Genomic DNA, 18,645 nt, shown 5'->3' on the forward strand with positions numbered 1-18,645 from the left:
CGAAATTTATGGCCGCATGGCTGAAGCCCTGGCCCAGAAGGGCCACTACCCCCGCACCAAGGACCAGGTGCGCTCCAAAGTGAAGGAGCTGCGGCAGGGCTACGCCAAAGCCAGGGAGGAGAGCTCCTGTTCTGGGGCAGCCCCCCACTACTGCCCCTACTACCCAGAGCTGGACCAGATCCTGGGTGGCAGTGCAGAAGCACGCACACCACAGCGGTTCGTCCAGTCTGGATTGGCAGACCCCGTGGTGGACGCTCCCGAGCAGGACCCAGAGCAGTCTGGAGACGGGGACATGGTGCCAGAGGAGGAGGACAGCGAGGAGACGGCGACCCTCACCCTGGAGCCAGTCACCCAGACCTCTGAGGCCTCCCAGGCGTCATCTGGCACGGGAGAGGAAGCAGCAGGTGAGTACAGTGAGTTTGTGTCACACCCGGGGGGGGGGAGGTAGGTGGGTGGGTGCACAGTGGGTGATGCACAAGGGAAACCTGTCATGCTCAGGCTGATGCCCAGGTCTCTCTCTCTCTCTCACACACACACACACACACACACACACACACACACACACACACACACACACACACACACACAGTGTGACCTTCAGAATGTCTGCTTCCCCTGTCTCAAGGGAGAGGGCATGCCCTTTTGGACAGCTGTTGCACACATGACTGATTGTGATAGAAATGTAGCCGTGTTACTCTGATCTGAGGAAGTGGGTCTGGCCCTGGAAAGCTCATCCCCTAATAAACCATCCTGTTAGTATTGTAAGTGCTACAGAGTCCAGTTTATAGGACTGATTGTGTCTTCTTCTTTTCCTCCACAGCCGGACCAGCCGTGGAAGAGGGCCGCAGCACCCCAGCCCCACCTCCATCTCCATCTCCATCTCGGAGACATGGGAGCCGCAGACACAGGCGTGTCTACGCCGACATCCTCCGGCAGCACGTCGAGGCTGTGCAGGAGCAGAACGCCATCCTGCTACAGAGGGCGGAGGCAGAGGAGCGGTGGCGTGATCGGCTCATGAATGAGCTGGTCCTGCAGCGCACGGTGCTGTACGCCACCCTGAGGGAGGTCAGCGGCTTGCCTGCTGCTGTGCCTGGTCCTGCTCCTCCAGCACCCCATGACCCCACCCGACCAAACCCCCCTTCCACAACAGCAGCCCTTTCCCCCCTTGGACCTCCCTCTCTCCCAGCCCCCTCAGCTCCCCAGCCCCTCTCTCCCCCTGGCCCTCCTCTCCCCCAGGCTTCCACGTCCCAAGAGCCCCCCAGCAGCCAGCCAACCGACAGGTGCATCACCCGATCCCGTAGCCGGGGAGCACCCCAAACACGAGGCCCAGCCAGGAAAGGGAAATCTGCCAAGCCCCGTTCAACCTGATCCCCTTCCCCCCTCCAGGTTTCCAGTCCCCTTCCCCCCTCCAGGTTTCAATCACCCCCATCACCCCAGTTAAAGAACAAACAAAGGGTTAAAGGAACTGTTTGTTTATTGTATATAGTTTGGCAACAACAAAAATGAAGAAAATTTTTGTTATGTTTGCCACATTGTTTGATAATATTTACAAAATTATAAATAAGTAAAGAGAACATTTTATTTTGAAACACACCCTGGTGTAAGTGATGTGTCCAAACTGGGTCAGGAGATGGGTTGTGGAGGGAAGCTTCTATTGGGGGCCAGGGCCCAGTCCCCAGGCAGAAGCCCCTCAGTGCACTCAGTGGCCTCCACTGGAGAATTGCTCCCGGAGAGCCTCCCGGATGCCAACTGCAGACCGGTGAGCCTGGCGGATGGCAGCTGTCCGGGGCTGGGCAAAGAGCCTCTCCTGGGCATCAGCAGCTCTCCCCCACCCTGGTAGGAAGGCCTCCCCTTTCCTCTCCACGAGGTTATGGAGGACGCAACACGCGGCCACCACCTCGGGGATGTTGGTCTCCCCCATGTCGAGGCGTGTGAGCAAGCACCGGAATCTGCCATTTAAACGGCCAAACGCACATTCGACCTGGTTGCGAGCCCGGTTAAGGCGAGCATTAAACAGCTCCTTGCTCGCATCCAGCTGGCCGGTGTAGGGCTTCATCAGCCACGGCATCAGGGGATAGGCGGCATCAGCCACTATGCACACCAGCATGTGCACATCCCCAACCGCAAACTGGCGATGGGGGAAAAATGTTCCTGCCTGAAGCCTCCGGTACAGGTACGAGTTCCTGAAGATGCGGGCATCGTGTGCCCGCCCTGACCACCCAACACAAATGTCCGAAAACTGTCCACGATGGTCGACCAGGGCCTGGAGGACCATAGAAAAGTAGCCCTTTCGATTGATGAATTGGGCTGCTCGATGGGGCGGTGCACGGATGGCAATGTGTGTCCCATCGAGCGCTCCTCCGCAATTGGGGAAGCCAAGGGCAGCAAAGCCAGCCATGACGCTGTCCAGATCCGGTAGACAGATGAGCCTGTTGAGCAGCTCAGAATTGATGGCCCTCACCACCTGCAGAACGAGACAGACAACAAAGTGTTAGAAGGGGTGCCTTATGTCTTAGGAGGAGAACCCACCGCCCACCTTCCCTCTCAAACAGCCCGGGAATCCCCTCCTCAGAACCCCCCCCCCCACAATTCAGGGTGAGTGGAGGAGCTCCCTCCCACTCCCACTCCCACTCCACTTGGCCCTTCCTGACAGTCTCCCTTCCCCCCACCCCAAACTGTGACTGTCCCCAGACAATGACTTACCTCCATCAAGACGGCCCCGACAGTAGATCTCCCCACGCCAAATTGGTGTCCCACGGAGCGGTAGCTGTCGGGGGTTGCCAGCTTCCAGAGGGCAATGGCGACCCTCTTTTCCAGGGGGATGGCGGGCCGCAGGTGGGTGTCTTGCCGTTGCAGAGCAGGGGCGAGCCAGGTACACAGCTCCTGGAAAGTGGTCTTTCTCATGCGGAAGTTCCGTAGCCAGTCTTGGTCATCCCAGATCTCCATCACAAGCCGGTCCCACCAGTCAGAGCTGGTGTCAAACCTCCAAACACGCCTGTCCACGAAAAAGTTCGGAGGCAAGGGCAGTGTGGCTGCCGGACGGGGGAACCCCTCGTCCCTCTGGTCTGGGTCCAGCTCGGGAAGGAGCCTCATGATTGTCTCACGAAGATGCAGCAACAGCTGCAGTATGGTGGTGTGGGGCCATCGCCTGCCCAGGGGCAGCTCTGGCTCCATGCCAAAAATAAGGGTCTGCAAGCAGAAAAACCTCACAAGAAAAAAGCTGCTGGGGTGTCCCAGGAAGCTGAGCACTCCAAAGCAGCACTGCAATGCCTTGCAAAATTCCTCAAGGGACAGCAAAGGCAGCTGCAGGAGCAGAGCAACGGGTGTTCAGGAGTGTCCCTTTAACCACGCGTCTCTGCAAAGGGCAGGCAGGCAGCACCCAGAAGGAAATGCTGCCCCCATGCCCTGGCAGAAGCAGTTCCGGGTGGCTTTGAATTTCGAAAGAGCGTCCAGCAGTCTGGACGCTCTTTTTCGAAATAGCGGATCGATCTTTCGATCCGCGCATTGTAGTCTAGACGCGCTCTTTCGAAAGAGCCTCTTTCTAAAGATGCTTTCGAAAGAGGCTCTTTCGAAAGAAGCCTGCAGTCTAGACATAGCCTAAAAGTAAAGAGTCCAGGCAGTTCCTGGAGCGAACCATGATGAGGCTGGGCATGCACCCTGTGGTATATCGCCCTGAGGATGTTGTTCCTTGGTTCTTCCTCACAGCCAATCTTTGCTACCTGCTATTAGGTTTAAAATATAGGGGTTTTTTTCATGATTTGCATTATGATTAAATGAAGTGGTCTTAAATTACTCTGCTGTTGGTTTAATTAGATGGACTCCATTTCTGTGGCAGCTTTCCCGGTTAAATGCCCATTGCTAGCTATAGTGGTGAACTCTTACTACGGTAATCAAAATAATGGAAAGCTTGGATGCTAGCAGAGCTGTTAGGCATCTGAGTGGAAACAACCACTTTTGGCTTTTTTTTTCATGGTTCCTTCAAATATTTCCATACCAAGTACCTATGGCAAACTTCCTTCTAGCATCACAGTTCCCTCTGAACCTTCTCTAGGATAACTTTGACTCTAAACCCTTCTGACTATTGTTAAATCTTTCCTCTGACACAGACACTCTTGTCCCAGATGCTCTGATACAGTGATGAAGGACATAGATATTCCTGGATGGATGGTCACATTTAGGCTTCGTACTCCCTAGAACTAAATGTCCTCAAACTAATACGGAAGTTGTGCTTCTATCATAATCACTACATGGATCATTATGTGTACTGCACATCTGTTTGCCTTGCCCTTCCATGATCCCCATTCCCACATTTATTTCTTCCATGGTTTACTGGCTAAGAATAAGGGTATGTCTACACTACAAAGTTAGTTCGAACTAACGGACGTTAGTTCGAACTAACTTTAATAGGTGCTACACTAGCGCTCCGCTAGTTCGAATTTGAATCGAACTAGTGGAGCGCTTAGTTCGAACTAGGAAAACCTCATTTTACGAGGACTAACGCCTAGTTCGAACTAGCTAGTTCGAACTAAGGGCTGTGTAGCCCTTTAGTTCGAACTAGTGGGAGGCTAGCCCTTCCCAGGTTCCCCCTGGTGGCCTCTCTGGGCACAACCAGGAAAACTCTTCTCCTCTCCCCCAGCCCCGGGCCCTTAAAGGGGTAGACTCTGGCCAGACGGCACTAGAGTCAGCCAGCCCTGCCAGGAGTCTCTGCCCCGAACCAGTGGCCCCACCATGAGCCAGGCAGCCAGTGCGAGTGACACGTCCCCTGCCCAGTCCCCCAGCACCCAGGGGCCAGCCAGCGGCCGTAGACGGCGCGCGGCCTCCTGGACTAGTGCGGAGGTCATGGACCTCATTGAGGTTTGGGGGCAGGCCCCCAACGTCCATGATCTCCGCACTAGGAGGAGGAATGCGGCCGTCTATGGGCGCATAGCGGCCGCCATGGCCACCAGGGGACACAGGCGCACCCAGGAGCAGGTGCACATTAAAATTAAAAAGCTGCGCCAGGCGTACGCCAGGGCCACAAGAGGCGGCGCCACTGCAGGGGCTGCCACCTGCCCCTACTTCACTGCCCTCCACCAAGTCTTGGGGGGCAGGGCGGTCCGTGCCAGCCCGGGGGACATTGAGCCGGGACCAGAGGGCCCTGACCTGGGCACACCGGAAGGGTCACCGCCAGCAGCGTCGTCCAGGGAGACTGTACCAGGTAAGTAGTTTGAATTAAGTAGTTCGGGGGGGGAGGTGGCAGGGAGACCAGGGACCGCGCGCGTAGGCCATGCCTTCCACGGATCACGCAGACACCTGTGCACGTGCGAGCACGTGCCATGCCACCCTTGGGCAGGTGGCTCCAGCTGCGTGACACCCAGGGGCCATTGCCCAATAGGCACATGCTTGTGCAAAGAGACGTGACATGCTCCCGACCCCGGGGCAGGACCCAGCAGGATGATTTCCCTTCACATGTCCCCTCTACACGGAGGCAGGGGACATCTCCCCTTTCCCCCCACCGCCCCGGCCACACTATACATGGCACAGGGACATGGGTGCGGTCTTGGGGCAGCTTCCAGTCCCGGGGAGAGCCAGACATCCTGACCATGGCCTCTGTACAAGCACAGCGGCTGTGACGGTGCAGGACATGGTCACCCTCACGTTGCGGAGTTGGGGAGGGGGCTGGGCATCATCCTCTGCGTCCCCAGGGAGAACTGACCACTTCTCTTCTTTCTCTACAGCTGTACCAGCTGCTCGTGCCGGGCGCACCACCCCGCCCGGGACATGCTCCCGCACCCGCGGCCTGCTCCGGACTGCCAGCACGGAGCAGGAATACTGGGACCAGCACCTTGGGGCCCTGCAAGCCGTGCACCGCACACTACGGTCGTGGATGCAGGAAGACCTGCAGGTCCGCCACGAGCTGCTGTCTGAGCTCCGAGGGCTGAGCACCAACCTGCAGGTGCCCCGTGCTGATCCTGCACCAGCTGTCCCCCCAACTGCTGTCCCTCCTCCCACTCCTGCTCCCCCTCCCACCTCTCCCTCCTCAACCCCCACAACCTCTTCCTCAATGTCCACACCCCCCACCTCAACCTCCGCACCCTCCACCCCATCCCCCCGGGGACGCCGAGGCCCCCTCCCTCGCTGTACTGGGAGGCGGTCGGCCCGGCGAGACCCCCACCCCTGATCCTTCAGTTTCCCCACCCCCTCCTTTCCCTTGCTTCCCCCTTTCAGCTCCCTCCTCCCAGTTTTCCCCCTCCCCTCTCCCAGCCTCTCTCTTCCCCTCTCCCACCTCCTTTTCCCAGTTTCCCCGAGTTTTGTTAAATAAACAGAGTTTCTATTTTTGAACACATGTGTCCTTTATTTTGTACATCAATAAGAAGGGGGGCTAGGGAAGGGTAAGTGGAAGGAGGTGAGGGAGGAATGGGGCACGAGCCCCCGATGGGGAGGACTGAGCTGGCTCTGCGGGCTTCTGGGGGTGGAAGCTCTCCTGCAGCCCCCCGATTGTCCCCTCTCCCCAGATGGCAGCCTGCGGCAAGTGCAGCCGGTCTGATGGCCGAGTGGTGTGATGTGCCCAGTGTGAGTACTTCGGGCACTCCAAGCCAGGACTGGTTTGTAAGCGGGGCACCCCTGAGAACTGTCTGTCCGGGGTGGGGGTCGGGACCCTTTAAGCGCAGCCCTCGGCTAGCCTGAGACTGCATCTCCTCGCTCTAAGTCCTCCTCTGATGCCCTGCCGGCACTGCTTCCGGCCATCCTTAAGCCCTGTTCAGAGTCCACTCAATGTGGACTTGCTAGTTCGAATTAGCAAAACGCTAATTCGAACTAGTTTTTAGTTCTAGATGCGTTAGTTCGAACTAGCTTAGTTCGAATTAACTAATTCGAACTAAGTTAGTTCGAACTAGCGCTGTAGTGTAGACGTACCCTAACAGAGTTTGGTACCATAATGCTGTAAACTCCATAGATCTCTATTCTTACTTAATACTTTAGTGAGGCCAGTGGCAATAATAATTTCTTTTTCTACAGGAAATAAATATAAGGCATGATCTTTCTTATGGCTACTGAAAAGAGTGGACAGTTCAGACCCTCAGTCTTCTCACTGTGTAGAAGTCCTACCTAATTTACTGGTTTCCAAGATTTTTTCATTCTTAACAAGTTTTTATATCACAGTCATTTCTGCAGTATCTGTGTTGTAGCCTTCATTTTCATAAGCATCGTTACTTACTCTGTTGCTCAGTTCAAGGCATGTGGAAAGGTTACAGAACCCTTTCTCTTGGCTTTTTTAGTGGAGAAGATCCATACATGATTATGGCTACTCAACTGAAAACACCCTCAATGAAAGAAATACCTGGCTTTGGAAAGAATCAAAAGGTTTATTGTAGCATTTCATTTATGGTTCATGAAAGATTTCCTTGGGGTCACTGATCTATTGTATTTACTAACACATAATTTAAGATAGACTTTTTACTCTTCAGCTTATTTGAAACAGGATTTTCAAGGTCAAATTTAAGTTAGCAAATGTTATAAAGTTTAACAGCCTACGTCTAGCAGGTGTCTGAGGATTATGAACACAGATCCTAAATCTGGCCTTTTATTTCCTACAGTATATTCTGCAAAAACAATTTTCCCCTGGGCTTCTTTCTGCAATATTTTTTCTTTGGAAGATACAGGGATTGGTGTCTCTTGAGATCTCATTGACTTATAAAGCCTTTTGACCTTTGAAACTAATTCATCATAATCATCAATACTGAAAACACTTTTTTTCTGTTTTTTTATGGATGAGACATTGCATTTCGGTCCCTCTTGTGAACCAGATTAATTTGGAGCCAGTGCCATGGGCAAATTACTAATTATGGCAGATACAAGAGGGATGTTAATATCATCTTTATGTCAACAGTTGATGTCACCCATGATTGACATGAACAAAACAGCTACCCAGGAAAATGTTTATGGTTGGACTCTGGACAAAAAATGAATCCAGATAACTTAGATAAGTCTTAAAGGACAGAAACAGGGTTCAGAATTCAGCATAGATTGTACATTTTATAGTAGAAATGAACAGACTGTCACGAGTTACAATTAATGAAAGACTCATGCAAATTGCATGTATTTACACTAAGAGCTACACAAAGCACTTAACAAAGCCCCTGCATTATCCTGTAAAAATCACATAGGAATCCATTAAAAAAAATGGAACGCTCATAGGTTCTAATTCAAAATCTGTTAAGTCAATGGAAGGACTCCTATTGTGTTCTGTGGGTTTCACTGAAAGATAAGGCCTTCAGTGAGGGAGTTATCTGGAAATGCCGTTGTTTCCAAGATTAAGATTAATATGGACAAAACTGTATAATGTAAATCTTCAAAGGAGTGGTTTCTCTTTTGTAAGTGCAATTAATACCCACACAGATGGCACCTACAGACTTGTCTACATGTGGAAATCCAGGAAAATGTGATTTAACTAAACACGTGAATTTGAAGTGGATTCATTCAGCTACATTAAATCCCTATATGAACAATACCATTCAGAATGAATGGGGCCTGAATTTGTTTTATTGTAATTCACATTGGAAGTCCCAGTGATAGGGTCCTTCGTGAGCATGGATGTTATCCTGTACTAGGAAGGAAACATCAGCCTTCCCCTACACTCTCTCCATTGATTAAAAACAAAGGTCCAAGTCCTGATACCGCTGTGGCTGAACCCAAAATTTGCAGAAATATGCATTGTAGGTCACAACTGCTGTGACATTGTTAGCAATGGAATTATTCTGTGTATAACTGGTAGAGTCTCTTTAATGGTTTCATCTCGAGACCTGCAACACAGTGCACAGAAAACTGTGGCTATCCATTGTAGTGATCAGATTGAAGAGACCTTATGAGAAATACCAGGTTTTCATGGAGGTGAACATGAAAGGAAACAGAGCTACTTTAGCACATTGTTGTTCAGTTGAATGTACTATGTAGGTTCCCCCAAAGAGGCTTTTGCTTGGCCCTGTCTCGCCTAAACTTCCAGTATAAACAAAATCTCATTTCTTCCTCTCCAACCACATCTGACACGAGCCAAGCCGCTGCGCTGGAGAAGTGTGTTGTTATAGTAACTGGCACATGACATATCACTGCAATTGTCATAGCGCTTTCACAAAACAGCAGCTTAACGTCAAAACTATGGTTTAACAAAAGCGTGAGGAGAAAAGGTTGCCTGGTGAGTTTAGTAGCGGCATATGAAGCCATTTGCTACTGAGTCAGCTCACGGATTGGAATCAGGCTGTGAGAGGCATGGATAGGGCCCTGACCCTCTCACAGGAGAAAAACCAAACAAAACGTAAAAGCCTTTGCCCTGTTTTTTAAACTACTACAGACCTAACTTGCCTGGAGATATTTCTATATAGGCCCAGGCTGCGCTGAAGGTAGGGCCAAACTTCCATAGGGAGTGGCCTTGTGTGTTAGAGGGGTGTCCAGCCCAGACCATGCATTAGAGCTCGTCCAACCCTCTCGGGAGCTGGTTGATCCAACTTTCTACTTTCACAAAACCAAACACCCTGGTTCAACCCCCGCCCTGTCCTTGTTCACTCCATCACCCCTATCTCCCCGTCACTTGCTCTCCCCATCCGCACTTACTCTGCTCATTTTCACCAGGCTGGATCAGGGAGCTGAGGGCTCTGGCTGGAGGGGGCGGTGCTCTGGGGTGGCACTGGGAATAAGAGGTTCAGAGTGCAGGAGAGAGCTCCAAGCTGAGGCTGGGATGAGGGTTCTGGTTTGGGGGTACAGGCTCTGGGGTGGAACTAGGGATGAGGGACTTGGGGTGCAGGATGGGGTTCTGGGCTGGTGCTGAGAGGTTCAGAGTGCACAAGGGGGGTCAGGGCTGGGGAAGGTGGTTGGGGTGTGAGAGCTCTGTCTGGGGTTGCAGACTCTGGGGTGGGGCTGGGAATGGCAGGTTTGGGGTGTAGGAGGATGCTATGGGCAGGGACCAAGGGGCTCAGAGGGTGGGAGTGGGATCTGGCTGGAATGGAGCACTGAGGCACTGCGTGTCAGGATGAGGGCTGGAGGTTTAGGCTCTGTGACAGGGCCGAGGATGGGGGGTTAGGGTGCTCCAGGCTGGGATCAAGGGGATCAGAGGGCAGGGGGTTGATGTACAGGGGGCAGCTGCACATCCCCCCTCTGGCCCCTACTCAGAAGTATGGCCAGGCAGCTCTGTGCATTGCCCAGGCTGCAGGCACCACCCCTGAGGTTCCCAGCCAATAGAAGCAGTTCTTGAGGAAGGAGCAGTGTGCAGAGCCCCTTGGCTGCCTCTGAATGTAGGAGCTGGAGTGGGAACATGCCCTGGGGCACGGCACCACCAACCGGACAGCTCACAGCCCAGTCAGTGATGCTGACCAGAGCTGCCAGGATCCCTTTTTTGAGCAGATGTTGAAAACCTGGTAACCCTAGGTCCAGCCTAGGATACCTGGTAACCCTAGGTCCAGTCCCCTCTGTGGGTCATTTGTGGGAAGAGCTGGCTTCTGTCCTCTCCTCAGCCTTTCCCTCTTCTGCTCTATACGGTGCAGTCTCTGTGCTTCCCCAGTGCACAGTGACTACAGTTGTGGCAGTCATTCAGTTGGCTATCCAAAGGAAGAGGGGTAGGCCCTTTGCAGGAGGAGTCATGCCCAGGCCAGTCACAGTCCTGGCCTCGGTATTTTCAGACCGAAAGGGTAAACCACATCAGGCTGTCTGTAGAAAAGCAAAGATGATGTGTCTCTAATGAGCTATGCCGGAAGGTACTAGTGGCTTGCCATCATATCAAGACAGTCACAGACCTTGTTCAGGTGGACAGGTGCAATAATCCATTCTCCTTTGTGCCCAACATCTGGAGCACCTGAGACTCTGTTATAGGGCCAAACAACTGATGCCCACAGAGAGGTGTCAAGATAGTGTGGAGCTAAGAGGGTTTTCAAAGCTCATAACTCAGGGGCTGGAACAAGGCTGTGTGTCAAGCAGCTATAAGTGAGCGGTCAGAGCTTCAGAGCTCTCTCTCTGGCCCCTGGAGAGAAGCTGAGTAAACAAAGCCTCTCTGTGGAACAGGCCTGACTTCAGTTTTTTGCAAAAAAGTGCTGCCCAAATGCAGACTTGTGCCTGCCACTGTCCAGGGAAACAAACCCTTGTGTACAAGTAAACAGATTGCACTCAGAAAATAACCTGAGTGTATGTCACTGATTTCTCAGCCAAGCAGAAACCACTCTGCAAACCCTGAATTACAGGAACTGTTCAGTTAGAAAGGGACAATATTTTTATTTTTCCTTAGCATGAATGAGAGGACACTGCCAGGATAGTAATGACAGCCCAGAAGGACCTGGATATGTGCATATAGAGGCATGTAATTCAACTTAAGTTGCTGTTCTGTGCTAAAAAGATTTATAGGGTACTCTAAAAGAAATTTGATGGGGAGCCACCTCAGGACTTTTCCCAGGAAGGATCTAGTAAGGATCATGGAGAACGTGCATTGGCACTGTCCTGGGGCTAATATAAGGAGTCTGAGTTCTGACACAGGCTGCTCTGGGATTAGCTTTGTGGGTTGATGCAGTAAGTCGTGTCCTTCCTGTGCTTAACTAGGCACTTTTTTCATTTTATGCAGTAACACTGTACATGAAAGGCATAGTATACCAATTCTTTATTTTCATATGGAGAGTCATGAAGAGCTAAGAACCCAATCCTGCAGCCTTCTATGTGGAAACTTCCAATGAGATCTACAGAAGGCTCTGAACCCCGTCAGAACAACCTGAAATTCTGAGATGGTAGGGTTAATAAATCCTGAGTTGTACATAAGTTCTTATGCTGACCTAGGGGTGCTCAAAATAGGAATGAATCTGGGCTTGTGACAAACCTATGTTTTGTCAGGATGTTGAAGGCCAGGAGGGATCACTAGATCATCTTGCCTGGCCTCCTGTATGTTACATTTCATCCCGTGTGTTTATAGGTTCTAAAGCCAGAAAGGATAATTGTGTCATTTTGTCTGACCTCCTGTATAACACAGGTCATAGAATTTCCCCAATAGAATTCCTAGAGCAGAGGTTTTAGAAAAACATCCAATCTTGATTTTAAAATGGCCAATGAGGAAGACCCTGCTTTGACCTTCAGTAAATTGTTCCAATCATTAATTACTTTCCAATAATTAATTACTCGTTATTTCAGACTGGAAATAAGGAGTAATTTACACCTTATTTCCAGTCTGAATGTGTCTAGCTTCAACTTCCACCCATTGAATTGGGTTAGACCTTTCTCTGCTAGATTGAAGAGCCCATTAGCAAGTATTTGTTAAATACTAAATAGATGGCGCTCCTTAAGTCTTGCACTATAAGGCAGATTTTTCTAATCTTTTAATCATTCTTTTGGCTTCTTCTCTAAACCCTCTCAAATTTATCAACTTCTTTCTTGAATTGTGGGCACCAGAACTTGACATGGGATGCCAGGAGCCATCACACCTGTGCCAAATACAGAGGTAAAACCACTTCTCCGCTACTACTCGACATTCTCCTGCTTATGCATGGGAGGATTGCACTAGCTGTTTTGGCCACAGCATCACACTGGGAGTTTCATGTTCAGTCTTTTCAGTCACTGCTTCCCAGGATAGAGTTCCCCGTCCTGTCGCCATGGTTTACATTCCCTGTTCCTAGACGTAACCGAGTTAGACCGAAGCACTGCAGTCCTCGGGAAACTAAACTGTGGCATACTGCAGGGAGAGACTGAGCTATTCCTAATGTCTGAGTCACCTGCAATGGCAGGGAACTGTTAAGGTGAGACACTCCCCAATGATACTAATGGCAATTCATTTATGCTCTATGCTGCAGAGCTAGGAAACTGCCCTCCCACACACAGTTCTGCCACTCTGTCCTAGGGAAAATTCCTTCCTGAACTAAATTCTGGGGATAATTTTGACCCTGAGCATATAAGCAAGATGCACCAGTTATATATTAGAGGGCAGGTCTACACTACTGCTTGAGCAGATTGTTACATGAACACAAGCACTATCTACACGGCACTGTGTCTTGTCTCCAGCCATGGCCAATGTCTGATGCTTTAGAGGAAAGCAAACCACACCCAAAAAACAACCCAGAATACATCTGGCCAACTGTGCACTGGACATAAAATTCCTTTCTGACCGCAGCAGTGATTCTACCAGTTTTGGTGACACTCGTTGTCTTAATGCAGAGTTGCAAGCTTAATAGGCAATCCTGCTCTCCTTCTGCCCTTGAGGAAAGGGGACGAATCTGGCCATGAATCTGATTTTGTGCCATCTGGATCTGATTCACTGGAGCCAGGTGTATTTTGTGTGTTTGGGGATTTGATTGGGAACATTTTGCAAATCTCTGTGTAAAATCGACGAAGTGCATCTGACGAAGTGGGTCTTTGCCCACGAAAGCTTATGCTCCTACACTTCAGTTAGTCTATAAGGTGCCACAGGACTCCTCATCGCTTTTGCAGATTCAGACTAACATGGCTACCGCTCTGATCTGTGTAAAATGTAACTGTTATATCAGGATGAAATTTGGTTTTCGTTAACAAACATGCACAGTTCCCACTGTCATTAATGGAACACGCGCACACACACAAATATAAATGCCAATGTAGAAGGAGAAGATAGAGTTGGGGACAATTTAGTGCTTTGAAATGTAGCACTAAACTAAAGGGCTACGTCTACACTGGCATGATTTTCCGGAAATGCTTTTAACAGAAAAGTTTTCCGTTAAAAGCATTTTCAGAAAAGAACGTCTAGATTGGCAGGACGCTTTTCCACAAAAGCACTTTTTGCGGAAAAGCGTCCGTGGCCAATCTAGACGCGCTTTTCCGCAAAAAAAGCCCCGATTGCCATTTTCGCGATCGGGGCTTTTTTGCAGAAAAGAAATCTCTGCTGTCTACACTGGCCCTTTTGCGCAAAAGTATTTCAGAAAAAGACTTTTGCCCGAACGGGAGCAGCATAGTATTTCCGCAAAAAGCACTGATTTCTCACAGTAGGAAGTCAGTGCTTTTGCGGAAATTCAAGCGGCCAGTGTAGACAGTTGGCAAGTTTTTCCGGAAAAGCTGCTGATTTTCCAGAAAAACTGGCCAGTTTAGACACAGCCAAGATGTTGGGTTCAATCTCCAGCTGATGTCAATCAGCCTAGCTCCATTAACCTCAGTGGAGCTATGTCAACTTAAAACAGCAACTTAAATCACTAGGAATAAAAAGTTCTGGTTTACAAGACAACTTATTGAAGTCCACGTAAAATCACAACGCTTTCTTTTCATGATAATTCAAAAGTACATGCATTTAACTTCAGCATTTTCCCACAAGACTGAAGTCCCTTTCAGTAAAGTTTATCTTTAGTTCTGTGCTACCTTCTGTCATTCTGGTATATCTCTGAACAAGGTAACTAGTCTTTCTAGAACAGTGAGAAAAGACTATACACGAACATCAGGATAAAATAGAAAAGTAGTATTTCAATTTAACTGTCAGAAAATTATCCTATCTAGCTAGCTAGCTAGCTAATCTGCCAGCAACATATTTCTAGTTAGTATTCAAAGGATTTCTGGAATGCTATTTTTTCTGAATTGTTAGTGGGACAGCCTTCAAAGTTATTTGCGATAATCTGGAATATTTCCTCATTGGTTGCTTTGCATAATTTAGAACTATTCTGAAAAAGGTGCACAGTAGGGTTAGTCTTGTTAAAGAAAAATAACTGTTTTAGGGTTAAATCACATTAATCCCTTAATTCTTTTATACAACAGGAAACATGTTCCTGTGGATTTCAGAACAGAAATTAGGTACTGAAATGGATAGGTAGGTAGATAGATAGAGGTTCTAACCAAAGGACAGGCAAAAATCAACAGTGGGTCTAACACTATGTACACAAATCAGCTCATTTATCAGCTACCTTTTTTGTACATGAAGATGTGGGGAAAACATTGTGCAGTAAAATAGGTAACCTTCATGTGGCAAAGACATAGGTCTCAATCTTGTAGACACTTTTGCATGTGCTTAATTTTAAGCACATGACCAGTCCCATTGACTTCAGTGGGACTGCCCATGTGATTATGCTAAGCACATGCGTAACCCACTGGTGTGTCCCTCCTTTGCCCAACCACAGAAGAAATGAATTATTATCTCCCATAAGTACAGTACTTTATTTCAAACTGTAGCAACCCATGCTCCTAGCTCGGGTGGTCTGCAGTTCAACTGCCAGCTTGCTGGTGTGGCTATGCTGTGCCAATCCATGACAGCTCTCACACATGTGTAAAAGTGGAAATCAATGGGCCAGTATTTGCACTCTTGGGGTCTGTCTTGAACATGTGATTCCATTTATTAACATCCATAAAACAGTAGCTTCAATTTATATACTGGAATTTAATTCAAAAAGGCAATATTAAATTGCTACACCAGTATCTATCTACCTATAAATCACTTTGCACACATCATGAGGTTGGGAACAGAAAATTAATACAATCTGAAAATAAAAGTGCGGGGGGAAATTAAGTAAGACAGAATCCAATAATTCAGATTGGAAATTGACCAGGGCTGGCACAAAAAGGGCCAGAGCATCTCGTGCTCAGATCTTCATTTTGTGTTTCCTGTGTAGGACAGGATGGCCAGCAGCACAGTATCCCCACACCATCTCCCAAAACACTGGGACACTGGCTCAGAACTGAATCAGAGGGGAAAGTGCTCTGGATTTTCCAAGCTGATGTCATATTCAAGGAATAACCAGACCTTCTCCAGGTGAGTCTGTGACCAGTCCAGACCCACTGGAGCCTCCGATCAGCTGGTATCTCTTACCAAGCCATGAGCTAATATCAACTTACATGCCTGAATATTTGACTAACCTGCTTTTCACCGCTTGGCTTCCTGTAATTCAGAAGCAGTTCCACTGCCCCTACCACCTCCTTCCGTATTGCATACAGCAGAGCATCTCCCACGTAGATACTGTGGCTCAGCAGTAACTCCATGATCTCCAGGTTTTCATTCTCTATGGCTATTAAAAGGGCACTGCGTCCGAGAGGATCCATGCAGTTAATGTTGATGTTGTAATAGATTTCAGCCTCTTGTAAGGCATGCTTCACACTGGCATAGTCCCCCTTCTCCACAGCAATGAGATAGGCCTTCTCTTCCTGGGAGAGCTCTGCCTCCGCTCGCACAATCTGCAATGGGATCCGGTCTCTGTAAGGTGAATAGTTTACCTTTTTGTAGTATAGCTGGGCCATTGTTCATAGTGACTGTGCAACCTGTTTGGAAGGAAGAGAAAGGACACTTAGAGACAGAAATTGCAGCAATTACTAGCTTCAGTTCCAATGGGACAAATTGCTGAAGGTCAATCATAGCGAAAGTGTCTCATCCCTGCGTCGAGGTTTATTTTCAATACAATGAGTGTAATCCTCCCCAGCAGTCACCAGACAAGGGGCTACATGTAAAAGTAAAGATTCAGTGTCATATTCCTCAGGACGATGCGCAAAGCAATACTGGTCGTACTTTAAATGCCATGTCAATGATATTCTTTATCTGTTTACCAGCATCAGCTGTTGTTAGTGGATTATCCATCAAATGTGTGAATAAGTGGATTTCTCACCTTTGCTATGTTTCCACTCACTATTTTCCTTCTCCCTTTATGATTACTGGCCTATGTTCTCAGCTGGCATAAATCATCATAGCTCCTCAGAAATCGGTGGACCTTTGTTGATTTGCACCATCCAAAACTGGCCAGTTATACTTAATGACTCTCCCCTTTATTATGCACTTTCTCACTTACTCCCTTTTTTAAATTCCCTTTGAGGAAAAGCTTATCCCCTCCCCACTCCATGTTTATACTCTGACCTGGTCTTGGTTTTATTTTAAACCATTAATTTTGACTTTCTCCTGTTTATAAATAGGTCCTAAGGATGGGCTTAGGTTCACAATGTCACTCCCACTCTCTAGAGCCTGCAGCCTGGGGGAAACACTCCGTCCTTTGAACAAGTGCAGCAAATTGATCAGCTCCATCCCCTGACTACTTACTAGCTCGTCAGGCGCACAAGCCCTAACGAACAGGCAGGACACGGGATGGGAAAGCATCTCGCTGAGGAGATAAGGGGCTCCCAGACATTGTTTCATGTTGCTGTCTGCAGGCTGGGGTGAAAGAGGCCCACAAAGTGAGTATCATAGCCAGGGCTGCCAATGGGGGGATGAGGGAGTCAAAGGGGGCAGTTGCCCAGGGGCCTGGCAATTTAAAAGGGCCCCGTGCTCCTGGCCACCACCACAGCAGCAGCAGCAATGGCCGGAGCCCCAGGCCCTTTAAATCACTGCCAGAACGCCATGCAGTGGGGTGCAGGTGACACTAAAGACTGGCTGGGAGAGGCAGAGTGCAGTCCTGGTGGCACTGAGGGCTTGCTGCCCCAAGCCTCGCCCCTTCTGCCTGAGGCCCCATCCCTTTCAGGGTGCCCTGGAACAAGCCCCTCCTCCACACATTGCCCAGGGCCCAGCGAAGTCTGTCACCAGCCCTGATTATAGCAGCACATAAGTTTAAAAACACCCTTTAAGTCTCTTTGCCCAGTGTAGGAGCATTCCACACAGCAAATTTAACAGGGTTTTGTTTTGTTTCGTTTTCCGACAGGTGGCAAGGTGAGATTTCATGGGGAGGAAGCAGGAGGGTTTTATGAGTCTCACACAGGGCTGGGAGTCAGGAGCCATGAGTTCTCTTTTTTAGCTCTGCCACAGATTCCCTATTCAAGAGTGGACATCTTTTTGTACTTGTGGTTTCAGCGATGTCATCAGCCCCTGTCTTTTATGCTAAAGTGTGGGCGTGTCTGACAGGAACACTCCTGTCCATTAGAAAGTCTGCGTATCTTGAATTCAGAGTATCATATGTTAGCTGTTTCAAATAATGAAATTACATTTTAAAAAGGACGCTGTCCAGGTCCATTAGCCAAAAAATAGACCATCCTTCCATCTATCAGGTCTGACCTTCTGTAATCCAACAAAATATTCATTTGTTCCATCCAAAATAGAGAGTTTATTATTTACTTACTTCTAGACTACCAATAAACCAGCCAATGTAACATATTGTCCTGCACATGCATCCGTTGTTTTTAGTGTTATCATGATGCCTTATTTATATGTACAATAAAACTATTAGCAAAGGCGGGGAACTATTGTCGTTCCATTCACCGACACTTTCTATGGTAACCTGAATAAATATCTAAATCTGAAGTGTGTGGTTACAGTATCTTGCTACTTAGGGTGAAATTTAAATTTCATAGTATCAGCTGAGGGGCTCATTGGTCAGGCCCAATGTGGTAGTTTCCTGTTGTACAGTATATTGCACCACAAGTCTAGCTCTGCTCTCTAGCATGTGACCTAGGAAGTACTTGTCATAGGGCAACTCTGGTAGATTAAGAATTGAGTCAGAATATTTTTTAACTCAAGTGTTTAGGAGCTTCGGTTTTCTGAAGTAGGATGATCCAAGCTGTGCCCCAGCTGTCACCATGAAATTGTGGGTGATTATTGGCACGCAGCAAAATGACATCTGTCATTGTCCAAGGAGGCCACATTATTGTCAGAAGGGGTTAGACATGTCTGAAAATGCTCTCTGAGAACCCCTGCTGCCAATGAATACGGGAGTATCTGTCATTTCACAAGAATGACACCTCCACACACATCTGTTTACACCATAAGAAGCACATATGCTTTAGACACAATCT

General features: G+C 48.8%; 1 protein-coding gene across 1 annotated transcript in view; it reads right to left on the reverse strand.

The window, feature by feature from the left end:
• Nucleotides 1-16,189, reverse strand: part of TRPC5 (transient receptor potential cation channel subfamily C member 5) — a 113,112-nt gene extending 96,923 nt beyond the window's left edge. The window contains exon 1 of the mRNA XM_075940904.2: nt 15,799-16,189. Coding sequence (XP_075797019.1) covers nt 15,799-16,176 — 378 coding nt within the window. The 5' untranslated portion in view covers nt 16,177-16,189. The remainder of the gene's footprint in view (nt 1-15,798) is intronic.
• Between the last annotated feature and the right edge of the window lie 2,456 nt (nt 16,190-18,645).

This window comes from Pelodiscus sinensis, chromosome 13, assembly GCF_052426305.1.
Source record: "Pelodiscus sinensis isolate ZL-2025 chromosome 13, ASM5242630v1, whole genome shotgun sequence".
NCBI lineage: Eukaryota > Metazoa > Chordata > Testudines > Trionychidae > Pelodiscus > Pelodiscus sinensis.